This window comes from Dama dama, chromosome 26 (genome assembly GCF_033118175.1).
Source record: "Dama dama isolate Ldn47 chromosome 26, ASM3311817v1, whole genome shotgun sequence".
Lineage (NCBI taxonomy): Eukaryota > Metazoa > Chordata > Mammalia > Artiodactyla > Cervidae > Dama > Dama dama.
The window spans coordinates 42,753,101-42,774,084 of record NC_083706.1 but is presented as its reverse complement, the minus strand read 5'-3'; the positions used below and the strand labels follow the sequence as shown (position 1 = coordinate 42,774,084).

At 43.4% G+C, this 20,984-nt stretch overlaps 1 protein-coding gene across 3 annotated transcripts in view; it reads left to right on the top strand.

Annotated features, from left to right (window-relative positions):
* Window positions 1-16,788, top strand: part of ZBTB2 (zinc finger and BTB domain containing 2) — a 28,451-nt gene extending 11,663 nt beyond the window's left edge. For 2 of the 3 annotated variants that reach the window (XM_061130273.1, XM_061130274.1), the window contains exons 2-3: window positions 7,803-7,987; window positions 14,019-16,788. In XM_061130273.1, coding sequence (XP_060986256.1) covers window positions 7,815-7,987; window positions 14,019-15,390 — 1,545 coding nt within the window. In that variant the 5' untranslated portion in view covers window positions 7,803-7,814 and the 3' untranslated portion in view covers window positions 15,391-16,788. The remainder of the gene's footprint in view (window positions 1-7,802; window positions 7,988-14,018) is intronic. The other variant, XM_061130275.1, reaches the window with a different exon arrangement.
* The last annotated feature ends 4,196 nt before the right edge of the window (window positions 16,789-20,984 follow it).

The window sequence follows — 20,984 nt, the reverse complement described above, 5'->3', positions numbered from 1 at the left end:
TATTTGTTCTTTATGGTCCAAATCTCACATCTGGAGGGAGGCGGGAGAGGGGATCGGGATGGGGAACACATGTAAATCCATGGCTGATTCATGTCAATGTATGGCAAAAACCACTACAATATTGTAAAGTAATTAGCCTCCAACTAATTTAAAAAAAAAAAAAAATCTCACATCTGTGCATGACTAGTAGAAAAATGATAGCCTTGACTATATACCTTTTTTGGCAAAGTGATGTCTCTGCTTTTTAATACGCTAGGTTTAATATGTCTAGGTTTGTCATATCTTTTCTTCCAAGGAGCAAGTGTCTTTTAATTTCATGGCTGCAGTCACTGTCCACATGCTTTGGTTATTAGTCATTATAATTAGCAATGAAACAAATAGTAAGAAGACAGTATACTATGGTATTGATCAGGATTAAATGATGTGTGTAAAGGGTTATTATAATCTATAAAGCACTGTTAAGAACATAATTACTAGCATGAAGAAACACAAGGTGACATTTTAAAATTGACAATTTCTTCCAAAATGCAGTACACATTAAATTGATGAGAATTTTAGGTTAATCTAGAAAAAATAGAAATTGAACTTTTACCTGTCACCCTAGTAGTCACAGACCAACGTGTGACTGGAACTCAACACTCTAATTCTCTCTAAACCTATAGTCATTTGTTTAATGAATACTGAACACCAGACAGTATACTTAGGCACATGAGGTAGAATAACAAATGGTAAGACTCAATGCCAACTCTCCAAAAGCATCAGGTAGGTTCACACGTCCTCTGGAGGCAAGAAGACCCTCCAGTCTTGAAGGCCAGGGGAATTTTGCAGAGGACAAGTAGAGGGTAGGGGAAGGGACAGGTGGTCAGTGGTGGGTTCCTCTGCAAGGGGCACGTTCCAAGGCCCAATTCAGACTGGTCCCATCTCCTGACCATGAGAGTAGAAATTGGGTTGCTGAGCTGCTCAACTTTGAGAGGGAGGCCTCTGAGCAGTGAGGGTTATGTCCTGTTAGGAGCCCAAGAATGGCCTGGGCATTGAGGATCTTCTGTGCAAGATCTTCTGTGCAGCTTATCTCCCTGTTCATCCAGAATACCCCAAGTGAGTAAAATACATCATTTTCTCTCCCTTGTCATCAACACACTCAAATGAAACTGAATTTGTGATAATGCTTGGACTTTTAGAACAGATACTTGATGATCACTTGGTAAAGACCACTATACGGACAGTCTTGAATCAAGAAAACAATTATGCATAGCTTAGTGTCATAAAGAAACATTTTATGTTGTAATTTTGCTTATGTTCCATATGTTGAATACAGTACCACTGAACTTCCTCTAGAAGTATATTCTGACATTATGTCCACCTTTTTATGTAGAAAAGCCCTCCATTCCTAATAGGTATGTGAATATTTGATGTATTTTCTTGCAAAATAAAGAGGGAGCACACTCTATCAGACCGCCAGTTTCAGGATTGGTTGGTTTGTTTTTAGTAGGTCTGGGCAGCCCGGAAGTCTAGAAACCAGTAGTTGAGATTAGCACTAGAGCATGGAGTGCAGGGTGAGCAGTGGTGGGGTCATCTGGGGTCATACAAGCCATGCTGAGGAATGTGGCTTTCATCCTGCAAGCCGCAGGGAGACTCCAGAGGATTTTCAGCAGGATGGTAACATCAGATTTGCCCTGGGAGAGGCAATTCTAGCTAACCTGTTCCGTGTGGATAAATGGGAGAGGCTTGAGCTGCAAACAGGGAGATGTGCAGGGAGGTGGAGTTATGGCAGGGGGTGGAATGAAGAGTTTTAATTGGCAGCAAGAGGGTGTCTGACCAACATGGGTTCCTGGCTTGGTCAAGGGGTGGATGATGGCACCATGCGCTGAGCTGTGGATACAGATGGAACAGGTTTGTGTCGATGGCTTTTATTGTCCTTTGGGGATTTGAGTTGATTTGCCTAGTCTGAATGTAGGGCTTGTGCGGAACAGCCAAGTGGGAGCGGAGTGAATTGCCACGGAGAGTCTGCAGAGAAGCAGGCTGTGGACCAGAGGCAGGGGAGCATCTGCAGAAGAGGAACTTTGATGGGAGTTAAAATAGAATAAATAGCCAGAGGTGAGAGGAAAACCAGAGTGCGTTGTCCTGGAAGCAGGGCTGAATATTTATGGAGCAGGAGGGAAGGGTATTAAATGCCGCAGAGAGGTCAAATAAGCTACTCTTGCATTGGGCTGGGGAAGAGGCCCTCAGTGACCTTGGTGGGCAGTGCAGGGCAGCAGGAGTGATGCGGTTGGGTGAGCAGTCGATGGTGGGAAGAGCAGATGTCCATTTCCACAAAGGGAGGGTAGCCTGGAGCACAGCCAGCCCATGAAGACGCGCCGACCTCCGCCTACGTGGCATTGTACAAGTAAAGCCTCATGGAAACGATTATGAGGGGGCTGCTGGGGCAAGAGCAGTACTGTCAGCCGGGCCGGGGTGGAGGGGCCCAGTACCCCATCCTACCCCCTTTTCTCAGGCTCATTCATATACGTAAGAGTCAGGGGGCAGTGCTTTCTCCCTGAAAAACACGTTTTTGGTCTCTAAGATTTTAAAAAATTGATGCACATGGATTTTCCCCCCATGTGAATTATGAACCTGTAACACATTTTCTTTGTTTTTCCTCCTTTCATTTGGTTTTTCCACTTCTCAGAGACTCTAGACACGTGTTCTTCCTTCTGTATTTGAAAAACACTTTCAGTTCTTTTTCTATTCTAGATGGTCCTAAATTGAGATCCTAAAATAACTAGTAGACCCTCTTTAAAAAGAAACATTTTGCAGTTTTATCATAGTTTTATTCTTATCATCTGAATAAGATACTTACGTTCGTCTGTTGATGGAATGAGGTGGGGAGCCATACATTTTGCTAAATCGAAGAGATGATATATATTCGTTAATGTAAAAACCCCAAACCTCAAAATCATCCTATAAAATATTGATAAATTTGGTGAAAATTTTATATGTCAAAAATTCTCTAAAACAGAATCAAAAGAAAGTAAGAAAAATATTATCAACGTCCATGACAGAGGGCTCATTTCTTTATGTACAATAGAGTTTTGTAGATCGATAAGGAAAAAATAAAATAACCTGACAGACAATGGGCAAAACTTATGAAGAGAAATAAGAGGAAATAAAAATATACTTCAATTCATCAAATTCATAGAAAGTAACAAGTGATATTGGCAAAGATTCTTTAAAAAGTGTTAATACCCAGTGTTGGCTAGAGTGGGGGTAAATGGGTAGAGTTGGGGGTGGATGAATGCTAGTGTGTGTCCTTAATATTTGAATCTCTTAGAGCAATGTTTACACTTTAAAGTAGCCATTAAAAATCTCCAGTTAATTTTAAACAAACATACTTGTATGTAGTATGTTCCAGCAAATCAAATGAATTCCAGTTTAAATCCCACTTCTTGTACTTATGGATTCTAGTATCTTAGGCAAGCTACCTAACTTCTCTAAGCCTGTTTCCTCCTTTGTAAAATGTGGGTATCATCTCTGTACTAAAGTGTTAGTCGCTCAGTCGTATCTGACTCTTCATGACCTCATGGACTATAGCCCACCAGGCTCCTCTGCCCATGGAATTCTCCAGGCAAGAATACTGGAGTGGGTGGCCATTCCCTTCTCCAGAGGATCTTCCCAACCCAGGGATTGAACCTGGGTCTCCTGGATTGCAGACAGATTCTTTACCGTCTGAGTTACCAGTGGGCAGCAAGACCTCACATAGCTCAAGTTAGTGTGAAAATAAATGAACAACATAAAGAAATGAATGGTTAATGGTAAACATTCCATAAACAATAGCCTCCTGTTACCATCAAAAGATAAATAGTTAACTCCTTACTGTACTTGTCAATGAAAGTGACACCCAAAGTTGCCTGAGCTTGGATGTGTTCGTTATCAGAGTTGGGGCCATGATAAAGCAGCTCAGCCCAGTTTTCTCTAAAAGGTATGATACTTTTTGTAGAGAAGGGCAAGTTAGCGTTCTGGCACTTTCCAGAGAACAGCTTTGAAGACTAGTTTCTAGAGTTCTATCCTGGTCAGATTAGAGTGTGTTTCTTCATCACCCCAGTTACTTTGCCAGCTGGCAGCATCTCTGGCTTTCATCATGAGCCCCATGCCTTTTCTCTGTCTCTTCTTCCTCATCTTAGTGCTTTGGCCTTCTCTGACAGGTGCAGAAGACACTGGGGAACTAAGTCCCGTATCCACACCATCAACGTTCACGTGCAGGGGAGGCTACAGTCCAGGTCTTCACACTCAGGAACTACAGCCAACATGGTTGGCTCTCCTGCCTCTCCTTCTTGGATCGAGCTCTTGATAGAAAACACGGAACTTGACATTCTGGAGTCTTGCTTTGTGAACTGGATCAGTCTCTTAAAGTGTCATTCCACTTTGCTCATTTATTTTAGGGCACACTTGTCAATTTCTGAATCTGCCAGATCATCTGTAGAACAGGAAGGAGATTGGGGAGCTGAGCACCAGCTGAGCAAGAACCGATGTTTCTGTTTCTGTTTCTGTCTCTAAGTTTATTGGCAACGCTTTCTCCACAGTTGCTTCCCTGATTCTGAAGTTAAGCATCATAGATATACATTTTTTAATCTAATTGATTAATGTGTGATGAGCTTTTCTCTGTCAGCTTTTTGAGATAACTGTGTATTCACATGCAGTCACAAGAAATTATAGAGCGATCTCATGCACACTTTACCCGGTTTCCACTAATGGGACCACTTTGCAAAATTCTGCTCCCATTGTAACCAGGGTACTGACGTTGACACAGTAGAGCTGCAGAACATCTCTGTCTCCACAGGGCTCCCTCCTGTTGCCCTTCTACAGCCAAACAGCATTGCCCTCCTCTCCCCTCGCCCCTCCACCACTCACCTGTTCTCCATTTCAGTAATGTTCACGAATATTATGTAAAGGGAATCATACCATATGTAGCCTTTGGGCACATAACTCACCCAGGTTGCTGCATGTGTCTGTAGTTCATTTCGTCTTAAGGCTGGGTAGTTTCGTGTGGTGTGGGCATACCACACTGTTTAACTGAAGGGCATCTGGGTAGATTCTAGTTTTTGACTGAGGAATAAAGGTGCTGTGGATATCCAAGTACTGGTTTTCGTATGAACCTAAGTTTTCATTTCTCTGGGATAAATGTCCTTGGGTACAATTTCTGGATAGCATCATAGTTACATACTTGGTTTTAAAAGGAATTGCTGTTTTCTAGAGTGGCTACACCATTTTACATCCTTACCAGCAATAGTATGAGTAGTCCATTTCTCTGCATCCTCGCCAGCATTTGCTTGTTGATATTTTATATTTTGGCCACCCGGCTAGGCATGTAGTGAATGTCACTGTTGCTTTTCCCTAATTGCTATTGAACATCTTTTCACGTGTTATTTTGCCATCTGTGTATCCTCTTTGGTGCAATGTCACTACAAGTCTTTCTCCCATTTTCTAATTCAATTGTTTTTGTATTAATGAGTTTTGAGAATTCTTTATATATTCTTGATATTAGTCCTTTATCAAATTTTTTTCTCCTAGTATTTGGCTTATTTTTTCATCCTCTTACCAGGGTCTTCTTCAGAACAAAAGATTTTAATTTTTCTTGCTGTTGTTGTTTAGTCGCTAAGTTGTGTCCAACTCTTTGGGACCCCATGCACTGTAGCCCACCAGGCTCCTCTGTCCATGGGATTTCCCAGGCATGGATACTGAAGTTAGTTGCCATTTCCTTCTCCAGGGGAGCTTCCCAACCCAGGGGTTATACTGGAGTCTTTTGTGTTGGCAGGTACTTTCTTTACTACTGAGCCCTCTGGGAAGCCCTTTTAATTTTTATGAAGTCTAATTTATCAATTCATCCTTTTATAGACTGTACATTTGATGAATCCTAGATTCTCTTTAGATTTTGTCCCATGTTTTCCCCCAAAAGTTATAGTTTGGTGTTTTCCATCTGAGTCTGTGATGTATTTTGAGTCATTTTTATGTAAGATATGAGACAGATTAAAATTCTTTTTCTTTCTGTTTCCCAGTTGCTTTTTTTTTCTTTTTCGTCTATGGGAGTCCATTGGATCCCACAGCATTTTTGAAAATTGTTCTTTCTCCACTGAATTATTTTTGTGCCTTTGTCAAAGATCTACTGTACATATTTATGTGGGTCTACACCTGAGTTCTGTTCCATTGATCTATGTGTTTATCCCTCTGTCAGTACCATGCAGCCTTCAATACTATAGCTCTGTAATACCTCTCAAAATTAGATAGACTGATCCCTCCCACTTTATTCCTTTTTTAAGAACTGTTTTAGCTAGCCTAGTTTCTTTGCCTTTACATAAACATTTTAAAATACTCTCGTCTGTATCTACAAAAAAAAATCTTGCTGGGATTTTGATAAGAATTATAGCAAACCCATATATTGATATAGAAAACTGATTTATATTATGTCTTCCTAAACATACAGCATGTCTCTTCATTTATTTAGATCTTTGGTTTCTTTCATCAGCATTTTCTAATTTTCAGTATACAAGTCCTACACATGTTTTGTTTGATTAACATTTATGTATTTCATTTTTTTGTAATTGTAAATGATTTCTAATAAATAAATTTGTGTCCACATGTTCAGCATTAGTATATAGAATTACCATTGACTTATATGTTTATCTTGTATTCTGTGGCATGACCAAAGTCATTTAATAATTCCAGGAGGTTTGGTAGATACTTTGGGATTTTCTATGTAAAAGTCATGTCATCTGCAAATAGGGACAATTTTATTTCTTCCTTTCCTGTCTGTAAGCCTTTTATTTCCTTGCTTGCTTTATTGCGCTGGCTGAAACAATTACGTTGAATAGTATACTATATTGGATAGTGGGAACAGACATCCTTGCCTTGTCCTCTACTGTAAGGAGAAAGCGTTTGCTCTTTCTCACCATTAACTATGTTATTAAGTATAATGTTGATGTATGTGTACTGGGTTTTTATGAATGCTATGTGCCCATGGGAAGGAGCAGTTTCCTGATGCGATGCACTCGCTCTCCCAGAAGCAGTTCCCTTGATTTAGTTAGATTGAGGATACGCGGTTTGCTAGAGTGAAGGAGGAATAATGAGCTTAGAATTTTGAAGATTCAGATTTAAATTTTGACTCCTCCCCGCCCCCTACCATCTGACCAGATGGCCCTTGCTAACGTGACTTCTTAGCCCTCTCGAAGCCCATTTCCTCCTCCACCAAAGAGGGAGAAGAGCACTTGTCCTGTGTCCTCACCCTTGAGGAATAAGGGATGTGGGGTTATTATAGCCCTGCCAAGGCTTCCCTGTCTACACAGCAGGAGCTGGAGTATTGCCCAGACTTACTGAGATCTTTCTGTCTTACTCTGCTGTGCCCCAACCAGCACCTTAATTTACTCATCTCTCTGGAAGGTTTGACAACTTCTTTTTTTTTTTTTTTTGGTTTGACAACTTCTAATGGATCGTTAGAATTTGAATTTGAAATCTTAAACTCAAAGACCAAAGACCCAGAAATGTTTGCTGTCTGGCAGGCTGACTGCTCAAATCTGGTTCCTGGTTCCCACACTTAAACCATCTGTATAAACTCAGGCAAAGCATGCAGTCCCCGAATTCCCCATCAGTTTCATCATCTGTAAGATGGGAGAAATGATGGAACTAATTGCCAGGGCTGTTGTGAAAACTGAATTTATATCACGTTTCTAGCAGTGCCTGACCTATTAGCCATGATCATTACTGTTGGTGACTATAAGGACACATACTGATTTGTGAACCACCTTTCTTAAAAAAAAAAATTGTTTGCCTTGCAGATTTTTTAAAAAATGGATTTGGCCAACCATGGACTTATTCTCCTGCAACAGTTAAACGCTCAGCGAGAGTTTGGTTTCCTGTGTGACTGCACGGTTGCCATCGGCGATGTGTACTTCAAGGCACACAAATCAGTTCTTGCTTCATTCTCCAATTACTTTAAGATGTTGTTTGTCCATCAGACCAGGTAACTAACGTGGTTGATAATAATCTAATGACTGTAGCCTCTGACCTTCCACGGCCCTCTTTCCCACTGAACCTGCTCTTTGCCCTCATCAGGACCATGGTTCTCATGACCTTTCCCGAGGCTCCCAGTCCCTCGTGACCTCACCTGCCCCAGGGAGCCCCTCCACCTCCAAACAGCCGTGCCCAGTCCAGATCGGCAGCCTGGGGTCCACTAGGAAGGCAGCTTTCTCCTCCAGCCCTGCCCCGAGTGTCCCCTTCCCCCTCCCCACAACTGGACTTTGAGTATTTATCCTTAGTCTCCTAATGAGAAGCTTGGCAGCATGAATTCTCACCGTGTCCTTCTTTTCTCCCCTAAAATGACTCAGTCTCCTTATTTTTCTTCTTCCCATCTGTTCTGTCTTGGAGAAAAGAGCCCCTGGTTTCTAAGGAAGACGATCCTCCTGCTGCCCTCACGTTCCCAGGTTCGCCATAGTTTCTATTCTGCATTTTTCATTTTTACCTGGTACCCTCCCCGGCATCCCCGAGTCTGTGAAGGCTCAGCACTTCTGTGACCCTGCTGTCCACTGGCCTGGTGGTGCTGCTTCTCCTTGCTGCACTGTGAAAGTTCCTCAAAGGGTGATCTATGGCTTCACCTCTCCACTCTTCATCCCCCACTCTTGGTCTCCACGGGGACTGCGGTTTCCACCCCATCGCCCCACAGACCTCATTTCTCCCAAGGTCACCTCTTCATCAGAACCCCCGCTGTCCTCGCAGTCGCTGTTGCCCGTGTCCTGTGCAGCACTTGCGCCTGTTTCCTTCCTTCTTCAGGGTTGTCGTCTGCATTTTGATGACTCTGAATCCCCCTTGTTTTTCTGCCTTCTCCACAGGCGCCTCCTGCAGTTTTGGTGAGTTGAATCTCCTCGCTGCTTTGTCTCTGCCTCTCCTGATGGGCGCTCCTCTTTTCCTGGACCTTGCCTCTGCTGGAAACCAGTTCACAGCCCTGGCCTTGCTCTTTTTCTGTCTCCAGAACTGTTATTTCCCAAGGCCCCAGGCTGGCTGCTGGACATCTAGAATTGAATCTTTTATCTCATTTTGCATGTCTGCAGCTGAATTAAGTCTGCCTAGAAGTGCCTCTGGCTTCCCTATTTTTTTCATCTTCAAGTAACCCATACTTAAAATCTCTCTAAAACTGTCCCCAAATCATGTTTTCTTCACAATTACCTTTCACATTAGTTCTTTCCTTCCCTTCTCACTTCCATTTCCTAATCATTTTCCATATTACTATCAGATTAATATTCCTAAGCACTGCTTTGATTGGGATGTGCCTTTGTTCCAAAACCTGTCAGATTGTGTTATTCTTTTGATTGGAAACCTAGAGGACACTCATCACACATCAAAGTAGCACACAGATTCTTCTTTCTGTCCTTCGAGGCCCAGCAGGCATGGAGCCTGACCCCCTTCCGGCCAGTTTCTGAAGGCACCCCCTGGGGACACGCCATCCCCCGCTGGAGCCACACTTTGCTGGCCTTGCGCCCACTCCCTGAGCCGTAGTCCATAGGTCATCTCCCCGACCCCCCACACCCCGCCCAACAGTCAAGGGAGCTGAAAAGCTCCAAGCAGTCTGCCTCTCTTACATCTCAGAGCACTTTATTCATGCCATTTTGTAAGAGCAACATATTTTCCCTCTGTTGTTGTTGTTTGTGTACTTACCTCCCTTCCTCTTTCGTAAGATGCTGGAGAGCAGACATTCTACAAATGTTTTGAAAGTCACAGCCTATAGTTCATGGATTTGTGTATAATAGCCACTTGATAGACGCTTAGAGGAGCAGAATGGGTGGTTAATAGGATTGATGGCAGATGGAGGTTGCTTTATCTTTCCACACTAAGGATGCCCCCTGATCCTTTATTGCTAATGGATACTGGAAGTCTCAACACAATGAATTAAACTGCCTTGCCAAGGGGCTGGTTTTCATTTTGAGGAATAAAAGAATACATTGTAATGATTTTTAAATAGATGCAGGAAACTGACTATAAGTGTAGTTATTCAGTCACTAAGTCGTATTTGACTCTTTGTGACCCCAAGGAAGTGTAAGTGTGGAGCAGTGAGCAAAGACCCTTCTAATAACAAAGGAGTGTGATATCAGTGCAGAGAGGAGCCCCAAGTTTAAGCAACAGTGTGTCATTGCCTGGGAGCCAGCATGTGCTGTTTGGGAAAGGAGAATGCTTAGGCAAAGACCAGAGCCCTGCTTTTAACTGCTGACTACTGTAGAGATGCAGAAGCTGAAGCTCCAATACTTTGGCCACCTGATGCAAAAAACCGACTCATTAGAAAAGACCCTGATGCTTGAGAGAGTGAAGGCAGGAGGAGAAGATGGTGACAGAGAATGAGGTGGTTAGATAGCATTACTGACCCAATGGACATGAATTTGAGCAAACTCCTAAAGACAGTGGAAGACAGGGGAGCCTGGGGTGCTGCAGTCCATGGGGTCACAAAAAGTGGGATGTGACTTAGCAACTGAACAACAACAGCAACTGTAGAGATAGATCAAGAATAGTTTTTCACACTGAGAGAGTGTTTTATGTCCGTAGTTACCACTAGATGTCTCTGTCTTATGGATGCTTACTAAGTATAACTTTGATAGCGTCTCACATAAAACATTTTTAAATCCTTATTTTCAAAGTTTTTTAAGCCCATCTTTTACTTAAAGGGTCTAGTGAAGGAAAGATTAAAAATGTAAATGACTATGGAAGTTTTTAGGAAGGGCTTGTAGCTTGTTCGAAAACTGTATTTTTCCTCCATAAAAGTGTTATGTCCAACATACATCTGCAAACCAAACCACTTATGTGTAAGTATATTGTAGACAGCTGTTTCCTTCCCAAAAGCCTGGGAAATGACCAGAGTGGCCTAGAGTGAGCTGAGCAATTGACAAGAGGTCTGGCTGCCTGGCAGGGATAGCCATGGAGGACATTGATGGCTGGAATGTGACATAAGGAACTATTTAAACTTTTTAAGTGTCTTGAGTGTATCTATGTACTTCTGCTTTAAGGGGAAAAAAAAAAAAGATGAAGATGAACAAATCAAGATAAATTGGTGTCTGAAAACCTCTCTGGGCCCTGAGTGCTGACCGCAAACCCCAGGGCCCCACTGCTTTCTGCCTGGGTCTCCTCACCTGTCCCCTGGGCCCCAGAGTTTTTCTCTCTGTAAGCCTTGCTGAAGTGTGGACAGGGCCTTCCCAGCCCCATCCCTTCTTTGCCCTCAGAAATTGCACGAAGTTCATTAAAATTTGAGAAGCTTACTATCCAGTCACCTCCATTTGCAGTCAATAGAGGACAGTTCAACTTATACAATAACCAATAAGGGTAATAAAATTTACAACAGAGTTTTTCTGGAAAGGGACCCCGCTAGGGATTTACCTTTCATGGAGGCTGAAAAATCTAGCCAGGCTTAGGATTTCCGCCCTTCCCTTTTCTTTGCTGTGGAGGCAGGGGGACTCACCATCCTTCCTCCTGATTGAAGGAACATTCCATCCCCAAAGATGGTAACGTTCCCCAGTGTCTAGGAGGTAGAGAATTCTGACCCGGGAGGCACGGGTTCAAGCCGGGGACAGGAAGATCCCCTGGAAGAGGAAATGGCAACCCACTCCAGTATTCTTGCCTGGAGAATCCCATGGACAGAGGATCCCAGCAGGCTACAGTCCACGGGGTCACAAAGAGCTGGACACGACTGAGCAACTGAACACACAAGTCCCCACAGAACAAAAGGTGCCCTTTAGGCTCCTGGGGGTGATTTGCATTTTTCAAGGCCTGTGGTTTCCCATTCTCTAGCCTCTGCCTGGCCCTGGAAAGATTCCCCACTAGTTCAGTCTTCAATCCAGAGTTGACTGTTTACATTATGAAAGTTTTCTTCACCACACCAAATCCCTGAAGGTTTATTTTGAATATTGAATTTCCCTAGAGCATCTCAATATGTTCGACTATACACAGAATATTGTTGGCACTTACGTTGTGCTTAAAGGGAAGGACCACCTGCCTTGGCATTGCTATTTAAAGGAATATAAATAATTGAAAGGACTATAAAAAAGTCTCCAAATAAAGACATGAGTGATCTGTGTGTCTTTTAAAAACAGTCACATAAATTCTTTCCCTTTCTGCTGTCAAAGGCGTGGTAGTTTTTATGCTTGATCTTTGCTTATAAAGACTATATTCTATAAAACCTTCCATACTTTATAGTCAGGACATTTTACACATGATTATTTGTATGCAGGCATCTTGAAATTTACACACATTGATGGCAATACAGTAATTATTCAAGTATATTTTATCACAGCTTTAAAAGCCATTTAATAGTCACTTGCCTCCCCCCTTTTTTAACAGACTAAAATACTAAATTTAGAAGAGCAGATTATACTGTTACTATTTTAGCATATTGTAAAATACTTAAGATAAATAGTTAAAGGGCCCAAAAAGAGTCATAATAGTAATAAGTGGTATAATGAAAAATGATTATGAATTCTAAAAGCATTCAAGGCAAATGTCTTTGAGGTTGAAAAATGCATTGTCAGTAGAATATATTCACTCAGTAAGTGACAGCACATATACCTCATGTAGATCTTTATCTCATCGATTTATGGTGATGTTTTAGGTTTTCTTTCTTTACTGATGATTTAGGGAGGGTTCTTAGGAGCTTTTTGTTATTACTGCTTGAATCTACACTCTTTCTAGGATGATGCAAACACTGAAGTCTGCAAGTTAGACTATCAGTTTTGCCACAACTCCTTTTGGTACCTCATATAAGCCACTGAACCTTGGGGAATCTCGGTTTCCATATCAATCATCATTCCAGATCTGCCCCTTCTACACAGGATTGTTTTAATGGTCCAAAGAATCTTGGTGTCTTGGCTTAGAAGTTAGACTCAAATTTAAGTCCCACCACTTACTAATACTGATACTGAGTAAGGTATAAATCCCTTTGAGCCTCAACTCCTTATCTGTAAAGTGTGAATTGTTGTTGTTGAGTCACTCAGTTGTGTCCGACTCTTTGAGACCCAGTGGATTGTAGCCCACCAGGCTCCTCTGTCCATGGGATTTCCCAGGCAAGAATACTGGAGTGGGTTGCCATTTCCTTCTCCAGGGGCTCTTCCTCACCCAGGGAGTAAAGCTGAGTCTCCTGCATTGGTAGGCGGATTCTTTACCACCGTGCCACTTGGAAAGCTCCAAAACGCGAATTAATGGCAATGCAATGAGAAAATGCCTGTAAATCCCAGCTGCAATTCCAATGATGAGGATGGTTATATTTGATAAACAACTGAGTCATCCCAGAGCTGCTTTCAATGCGATCCAATGATACCGGGATGGTGATCAGACTCCACTGGAGCTGGAATGTGGCTTGCCTTCCTGGTTCTTCCCAGGTCTGCTGCACTCTGCCCTCCGTGCTGGAGAGAGCAGAGGGGTTCAGAGCAGGTTCAGAAGGTTTAGTTTTTCTTACTTTTGTGGTCTTACTCTTAGGCACCAGTCTAACTCCCCTATGTTATGTTGTGCCTCCTATCTTAAAAGATCTGCTGAGTTCCGGATGGCATTGAATCAATACAAAGTCCCAGACGTTTAGCTGAGAGATGCGCACGTCAGGGATTCTTAAGCATTTACTGGGTCATGGGCCACTCAGCAATGGATCCTCTCCATAAAACACAAAGTTGTTTATAAGTGATATAATTTTACATAGGTTACTAGGAGAAAGACTACTTCAAGAGTCTATGCGTTGTTAACCATATTTCTTTAACACAAATTACCCTTTCTCAGTCCTTTAAAATAATCTTTATCGTATTCCTGTCTGTTCTATTAAGAAGCCTATTAAGATTTAGAGTTAAATTGCATAGGTTCCTATTGGAACACTTTCTTGAGTGTTCCAGTTCATGAAACTCAGAGTAAGATATGGGAGATGGGTCTTGTTTCATTTGCCTCCGTAAGAGCCCTCCGGGTTTTTCCCTCGGGTTTTATGGAATCACTTGAGTCACGGACCGACATCCACTGACAGACTTTTCTCTCGTCTCTTTCAGCGAGTGTGTCCGCTTGAAACCCACCGACATCCAGCCGGACATCTTCAGCTATCTCCTGCATCTCATGTACACAGGGAAGATGGCGCCGCAGCTGATCGACCCGGTGCGGCTGGAACAGGGCATCAAGTTCCTGCACGCTTACCCGCTGATCCAGGAGGCCAGCCTGGCCAGCCAAGGAGCCTTTTCTCACCCCGACCAAGTTTTCCCGCTGGCGTCCTCCTTGTATGGCATTCAGATCGCAGACCACCAGCTGAGGCAAGCCACCAAGATGGCCTCGGCGCCTGAGAAACTCGCTCGAGAGCCGCGGCCGCAGGCGACGCGGATGAGCCAGGAGCAGGGGCCCGAGGCTGCCCAGCTCTCCCAGCTACCCTCCAACCTGAGCCAGGTGAACCGGACACACATGACCCCCTCAGACCCGCTGCAGACCTCGCTGTCGCCCGACCTCGTCTCCACGCCCGTTCCTCCCCCGCCCCCCGGGGAGGAGACCAACCTGGAAGCCTCCTCGTCGGACGAGCAGCCCGCGCCCCTCACCATCGCCCACGTCAAGCCGAGCATCATGAAGAGGAACGGCAGCTTCCCCAAGTACTACGCCTGCCACCTGTGCGGGCGGCGCTTCACGCTGCGGAGCAGCCTGCGGGAGCACCTCCAGATTCACACGGGGGTGCCCTTCACGGCCAGCCAGCCCGGCGAGAGCCGCGTGCCCCTGTCTCTGTGCAGCAACGCGGCGGACCTCGGCAAGGACGCCATGGAAGTGCCGGAGGCGGGCATCATCAGCGACAGCGAGCTCCAGCACATCTCGGACTCGCCCATCATCGACGGGCAGCCGCACTCGGAGACGCCGCCGCCCTCAGACATCGCGGACATTGACAACCTGGAGCAGGCGGACCAGGAGCGGGAGGTCAAGCGGCGCAAGTACGAGTGCACCATCTGCGGCCGCAAGTTCATCCAGAAAAGCCACTGGCGGGAGCACATGTACATCCACACCGGGAAGCCTTTCAAGTGCAGCACGTGCGACAAGAGCTTCTGCAGGGCCAACCAGGCGGCCCGCCACGTGTGCCTCAACCAGAGCATCGACACCTACACCATGGTGGACAAGCAGACTCTGGAGCTCTGCACCTTCGAGGAAGGCAGCCAGATGGACAACATGTTGGTACAGACGAACAAACCCTACAAATGCAACTTGTGTGACAAAACGTTCTCCACTCCCAATGAGGTGGTTAAACATTCATGCCAAAACCAGAACTCAGATGTGTTCGCCCTGGAGGAGGGGCGGTCCATTCTCCTGGGCAGTGGGGACTCGGAAGTGACGGAACCCGACCACCCGGTGTTAGCTTCCATCAAAAAGGAACAGGAAACAGTGTTGTTAGACTGAATGTTACTTATGTTTTTAAAAACTGTCATTTTTACAAAGACTCTCTTCCTTCCCTTCCCCCAAATTCAGAACTCTTGTTCTCCACGGCATGATGCAGACAGGTCCCGGCCCCACTCCCCCCGCCCCTCCTGCCCCATCCACAGCCCCTCCTCTTAAAGGCTCTGTGCATTATAAACCCGGAACATACTTTAATTCAGGGGATATTGGAAAGATAATGGTCAGTAGTACTTATAAGCTCATAGACTTGGAGAAGTTTTAGATGATTTAAAAACCTACTTGGAACTAATGAAGGGTATATAACATAACAAAACAACTCCAATGCAATTTGGCGAGCTAAAATTATGACTTTCCCTGGGTAGTAAGTCTCCCTTCTCAGAAAGACAATGTCTGAAAAATACAGCTTGCTTCTTAGAGATACAGTGGGGCTCTGTAACTATGCAAAATCTAGAGGTGTGGGGAAACTTCAAACCCAAGAAAACATTCTTAGTATTTATCCTCCAGGTGTCTTATTTCAGAATGCATCCTTTGAGATTATGTCCGGTTAGGAAAAATCATTAGTTGAAAAATCTACTTGAACAAAACACAAAAGAGAAAAAGTAATAATGTGATGGCAATCTTAATTTACATGACAAGCTGTGGGTCTGTGTGTTTGGAAGAGAAAATGTGTGGATACTTGCTGTAAACAGGTGAATTAATGCACATGCCTTATCTAATTGCTGGCTTTTTTCAGAGCTGAATAACAACAAAATATGTGTTTTAGTTTCCGACAAATTTGTTGGTTGTTTTAAAAATCAGACTTGAAAGTACCATTCTATAGATAGATTGTCTTTCTGAATGGAAAACAATATGCCATTCTAGCAGTTGCCAATGGTAAATTTGTTTTTAGCACCAGTCAACTGCTTTTAAATCAGTGTGAGTATGCAGGGGGGTAAAGATACAATAATATGCATCTTACAGGGAAAGTTGTGGGCGGATGTAGGAACTTTAATGACTTTAAATGTTAATGCTGATAGTTTACTGGCAACATTCACTGAAGCATCAAAAATGGCAGAGAGAAATCAGGACAAAAAAATTGCTGTTTGGGAAAAAGCTTAATTTTGATGTTTAGTCTCCCATTTTTGAAAAAAAAAAAAAACACCTGAAATTTCCTCCATTGGCCTGAAAGCAGTAAAAGTTGTCCATTAATCTTCCTTTAGGCCAATAACAGAATGGTCTCACAGGATAAAACAGGAGCCAGAAATAAGGACCGAAGGGGAAAGGGAAAAACAGTTAATAACTGTGCTGTACGTGTATGTTAAAAACTGAATATCCCGTCATCTTACTTCATGTATAGTTGAGTTCTCAGATTTGTAAAGTTTTTATACATACTTTCATTGAATAAACATTTGATTAAATGGGTATATGATTTTATCTCTGTATTACTTTGTCTGCAAAAAAGGCAGGAAAGGCGGTTAGAGAGCATTGTCACTTTCTTGCTGTATCTTCTCTGGTACCTGCTGAACTCTGGGCAAATTCCCCTAATCTGGGTGGCACCTTTTCTATTTGTAAAATGAAGACAGTAAGTGCACTGGATCATAAAACTGTGAGAATCAAAATGAGTAAACAATGTAAGAAGAAGCTATGAAGAGTCAAAGTTTGACCACAAGTTAGTCTGGATATTGTCTTATTCAACTTTTTTTTTTACAAGGAGGAAAAAAGAGGTCAAAGTTTGCCTAAAGATGACACAAATACAGACTATATCAACCTAGATTATTAAATACTAATAATCCACTGATTCCATATTTAAAAAAAAAACTACAGTAGTCCCTCCCCTCTTACCCTCAGTGGATACATTCCAAGAATCTGAATGGATAGTACCAAACTCCATAAAGGTTATGTTTTTTCCTATACATCCATTCTTAAGTTTAATTTATAAATTAAACACAGTAAGGAAATAGCTGAATTGCCATCACTGCTCTTGTGCTTTGGGGCCATTTTTAGTAAAATAAAGGTTACTTGAGCACAAGCACTGCTATACCCTGACAGTTGATCTGATAACCCAGGTGACTACTAAGCGATTAACCAGCAGAATACCCTGGGAAAGGGGATGATTGACACCTGGGAGGGTGGAGTGGGCTGTGCAAGAATTCATTGCGCCACTAAGAATGGCTGCAATTTAAAACATATGAATTATTTCCAGAATTTTCCATTTAATATATTAGGATGAAGGTTGAACACAGAAAATGAAACCTTACATAAGGCTGTGTGTGTGTGTGTGTTAGTCACTTAATTGTGTCCAACTCTTTGCAACCCCCTGGACTGTAGTCCAGTAGGCTCCTCCGTCCATGGAATTCTCCAGGCAAGAATACTGGAGTGGCTTGCCATTCCCTTCTCCAGGGGATCTTCCTAACCCAGGGATGGAACCTGGGTCTTCTGAATTGGGGGCAGATTTTTTAATGTCTGAGCCACCAGGGAAGCCCTTGGAAAGGGGCTGTATATTTACATCTCACAATTTAAATGAGAGTCTTGTGCCAAGTTAGCTTCAGTGAATATCTGAAAGGGAAAATCAGAGTGTGCCTCCCAGCCCTTCCGGCAGACAAGGGTGTCTTGAAGACGAGGAAGTCATGGGAATCACTAAGGATCTGATAGGTGAAGAAAGAGGGGTGAATGCCGGCATCCTGATGAAGAGAAAAGGGCAGGCACTCTGTTCCTCTGCTGGAGGGAAGGCGCTCTTAGCAGCTTGCAGCCGCCTCCTCTATGTGGCAGACCTGGACAATGCTGATTCCCTCCCTAAACCAAAAGCCCAGTACAGATAAAGAAGCCAACCCTTCTCTGGGGTGCTCTGGTCCCATTTAATCCCAAGAGATTATAAACTAACAATTTATTCTGAGTTTTGGGTGGTACCAATTTTTTTTTAATTAAAAAAAAAAATTTATCTAATTTTTGGCTGTACCGGGTCTTCATTGCTGCCGGCAGGCTTTCTCTAATTTCGGCGAGGGGGGCTACTCTAGTTGCAGTATCCAGGCTTCTCATTGCAGTGGCTTCTCGTTGCAGAGCACAGGCTCTAGGGTGTGCAGGCTCAGTAGTTGCAACACACAGCCTGAGTTGTCCCACAGCTTGTGAAATCCTCCTGGAGCAGGATTTTGCTGCACTGGCAGGCGGATTCGTAACCACCAGACCACCGGGGAAGTCTGATGGTACCAACTGAAATAAGCTTTGGCCATATCAGTTGAAGGTATGAGCAATCTGAACACCTAAGCTTCAGGATGAATTTTAGTTGCTGTGGTGGCTCAAGACTGTAAAGAATTCATTGGCAGTGCAGGAGCCACAGGAGACGTGGGTTTGATCCCTGGGTTGGGAAGATCCCCTGGAGCAAGGAATGGCAATCCACTCCAGTATTTTTGCCTGGGAAATCCCATGGACAGCCCTGACAGGCTACAGTCCATGGGGTTGCAAAGAGTCAGACAGGATTGAGTAACTGACACTTCCTCCACACTCTAGCCCTTATTAACACCACTGGGTCTATTACTTTTCCTACTCTTGGAGAAAATAAATGATTCATTCAACAGATGTTGCTAAAAAATAGATTTGTAGGAACTGTAGGATTTTATTTTACCATAGGAAATATGGCCTTAATGGGAAGAAAGCATTCCATTAAAATGTATTTATCAATTATCCTTCAATTAAGCTGAGAAATAAATTAACAAGGTAGCTTGGATAATAACAGAAAAATGGAGTCTAGGGTGGACCTCAAGCCTTGTTAAAGTCACAGAACCAGTCACTATTCTTGTTTGTTAACTTTACCTTGCCAGAAACGGAAGGGCTGAGACATCCAAAATGAATGCTTCAGTTTCAAAATGTCAGACCTCAGTCACACATTTCAGGGAAAATACCAAATTGCTGTGTTTAAAGAGATAAAAGCGCCTTAGAAGGATAGTTGCAGAGGATGGTATGTACATGGTACCTCGTGAAATTTGGCTGGGAATTGTGATGGGGGAGGGGAAGCCCTCTCTTACTAATCCACTAGGAATTAATTTTAAGATAAAGTATGAGAACAGGGAGTACCGTTTCTTGTAATGCAATTTAACTTGTTCTTCAGGTTGACTGCATTTTTATGACAATCTTTGCTTTATTCCTCCATTTTGGTCCAGAACAAGTTATTGCTATACATCGCTTGCAGTTAAGGAAGATGTAGGCCTAGAAATCTTTAAGCAGATAAAAAAATTATTGAGCTTGAGATACTGATTGATGAAACTTCCTCTTCTAGAACTAGCTCCCGAAACACAATTGGAAGACTATCACTCAACTGTTAACTCTCTAAATAAAACTGTTAGCTCTCTAAATAAAATAAAATTAAACCGAGAATCTATAGTATCAAAAAACAAAAAAAAATGGACCAGGGTAAAATGATGTTCTATGGTTTCATTCTCCTCAGACAAATCAAAATGTTTTTAACATAAAAAGTAGCTATGAATTTTTGACTCAAACTTGTGCTAGTCTGGAAAATAGTCAAACCTGCCCTGCCTAAATTCCCTGATTGTTGGGAAGATCGCTCCTCATGGAGAAGGCATTACATACTGAACGGCTGAGCATGCGGAGGCAAGATCCTGTATTGGTTGTCCGGGTGCTCCAGGTTGAAAGTAACTCCTCCCAGCCGTCCTGTCAGACACGTGCTGTGTTGCCAGTTAAAGAAATTGGGGCCCAAAGAAGTTAACCAACTTTTCTGAGGTTGCCCAGTCAGGATTCAAACCCCACTGTAGCTCAACTCTTACCTTCCCAAATGTGCAAACATTTTCATGGACTAGAATCGACTGGATGGGGTGGGTGTTGTCAGGAGAGGGGTGGGTATCTGGAAGGGAAAACTTTTTCACCTGTTAACTTATTCATGCGGCTATTGAGGAGATGAACTTAAATCTGATTTATTGCCTTTACCACAGTGGTTCTAAAACTTCAGCACATCAGAATCTTCTGGAGGGCTTCATAAAACAGACTGTAGAGTATCTGATGTTGAAGCTCCAACACTTTGGCCACCCTATGTGAAGAGCCGACTCATGGGAAAAGACTGATGCTGGGAAAGATTGAAGGCAAAAGGAGAAGGGAGCAGAAGAGGATGAGATGATTAGATAGCATCACCTGCTCAGTGGACATGAATTTGAGCAGACTTGGGGAGATAGTGGAGGACAGAGGAGCCTGGCTGCAGTCCATGGGGTTGCAAAGAGTTGGACACGACTTAGCGACGGAAAATCAGCAACAACAAAGAGTGTTTGATTCAGTTGGTTCACAGTGGGGCCCAAGAATGTGCACGTTGAACAGGTTCCCAAAAGAGGATGATGGTGATGACGCTAGTAGCAAAATTTGGAGAACCCCACAGGAGGAGACGGGGACAACCGAGGATGCGCTGGATGGGTGGCATTCAGCGGACATGAGTTTGAGCAAACTCCAGAAGTTAGGGAAGGACAGGGAAGCCTGGCATGCTGCAGCCCATGGGGTCGCAAAGAGTCGGACACAGCTGAGCGCCTAAGCACAGCACAGGATTAATCTAGGCATGCTGCAGTCATGGGGTTGCAGAGTCGGACGCAACTTAGCAACTGCACAAGATTTGTTCTAAACCTCTC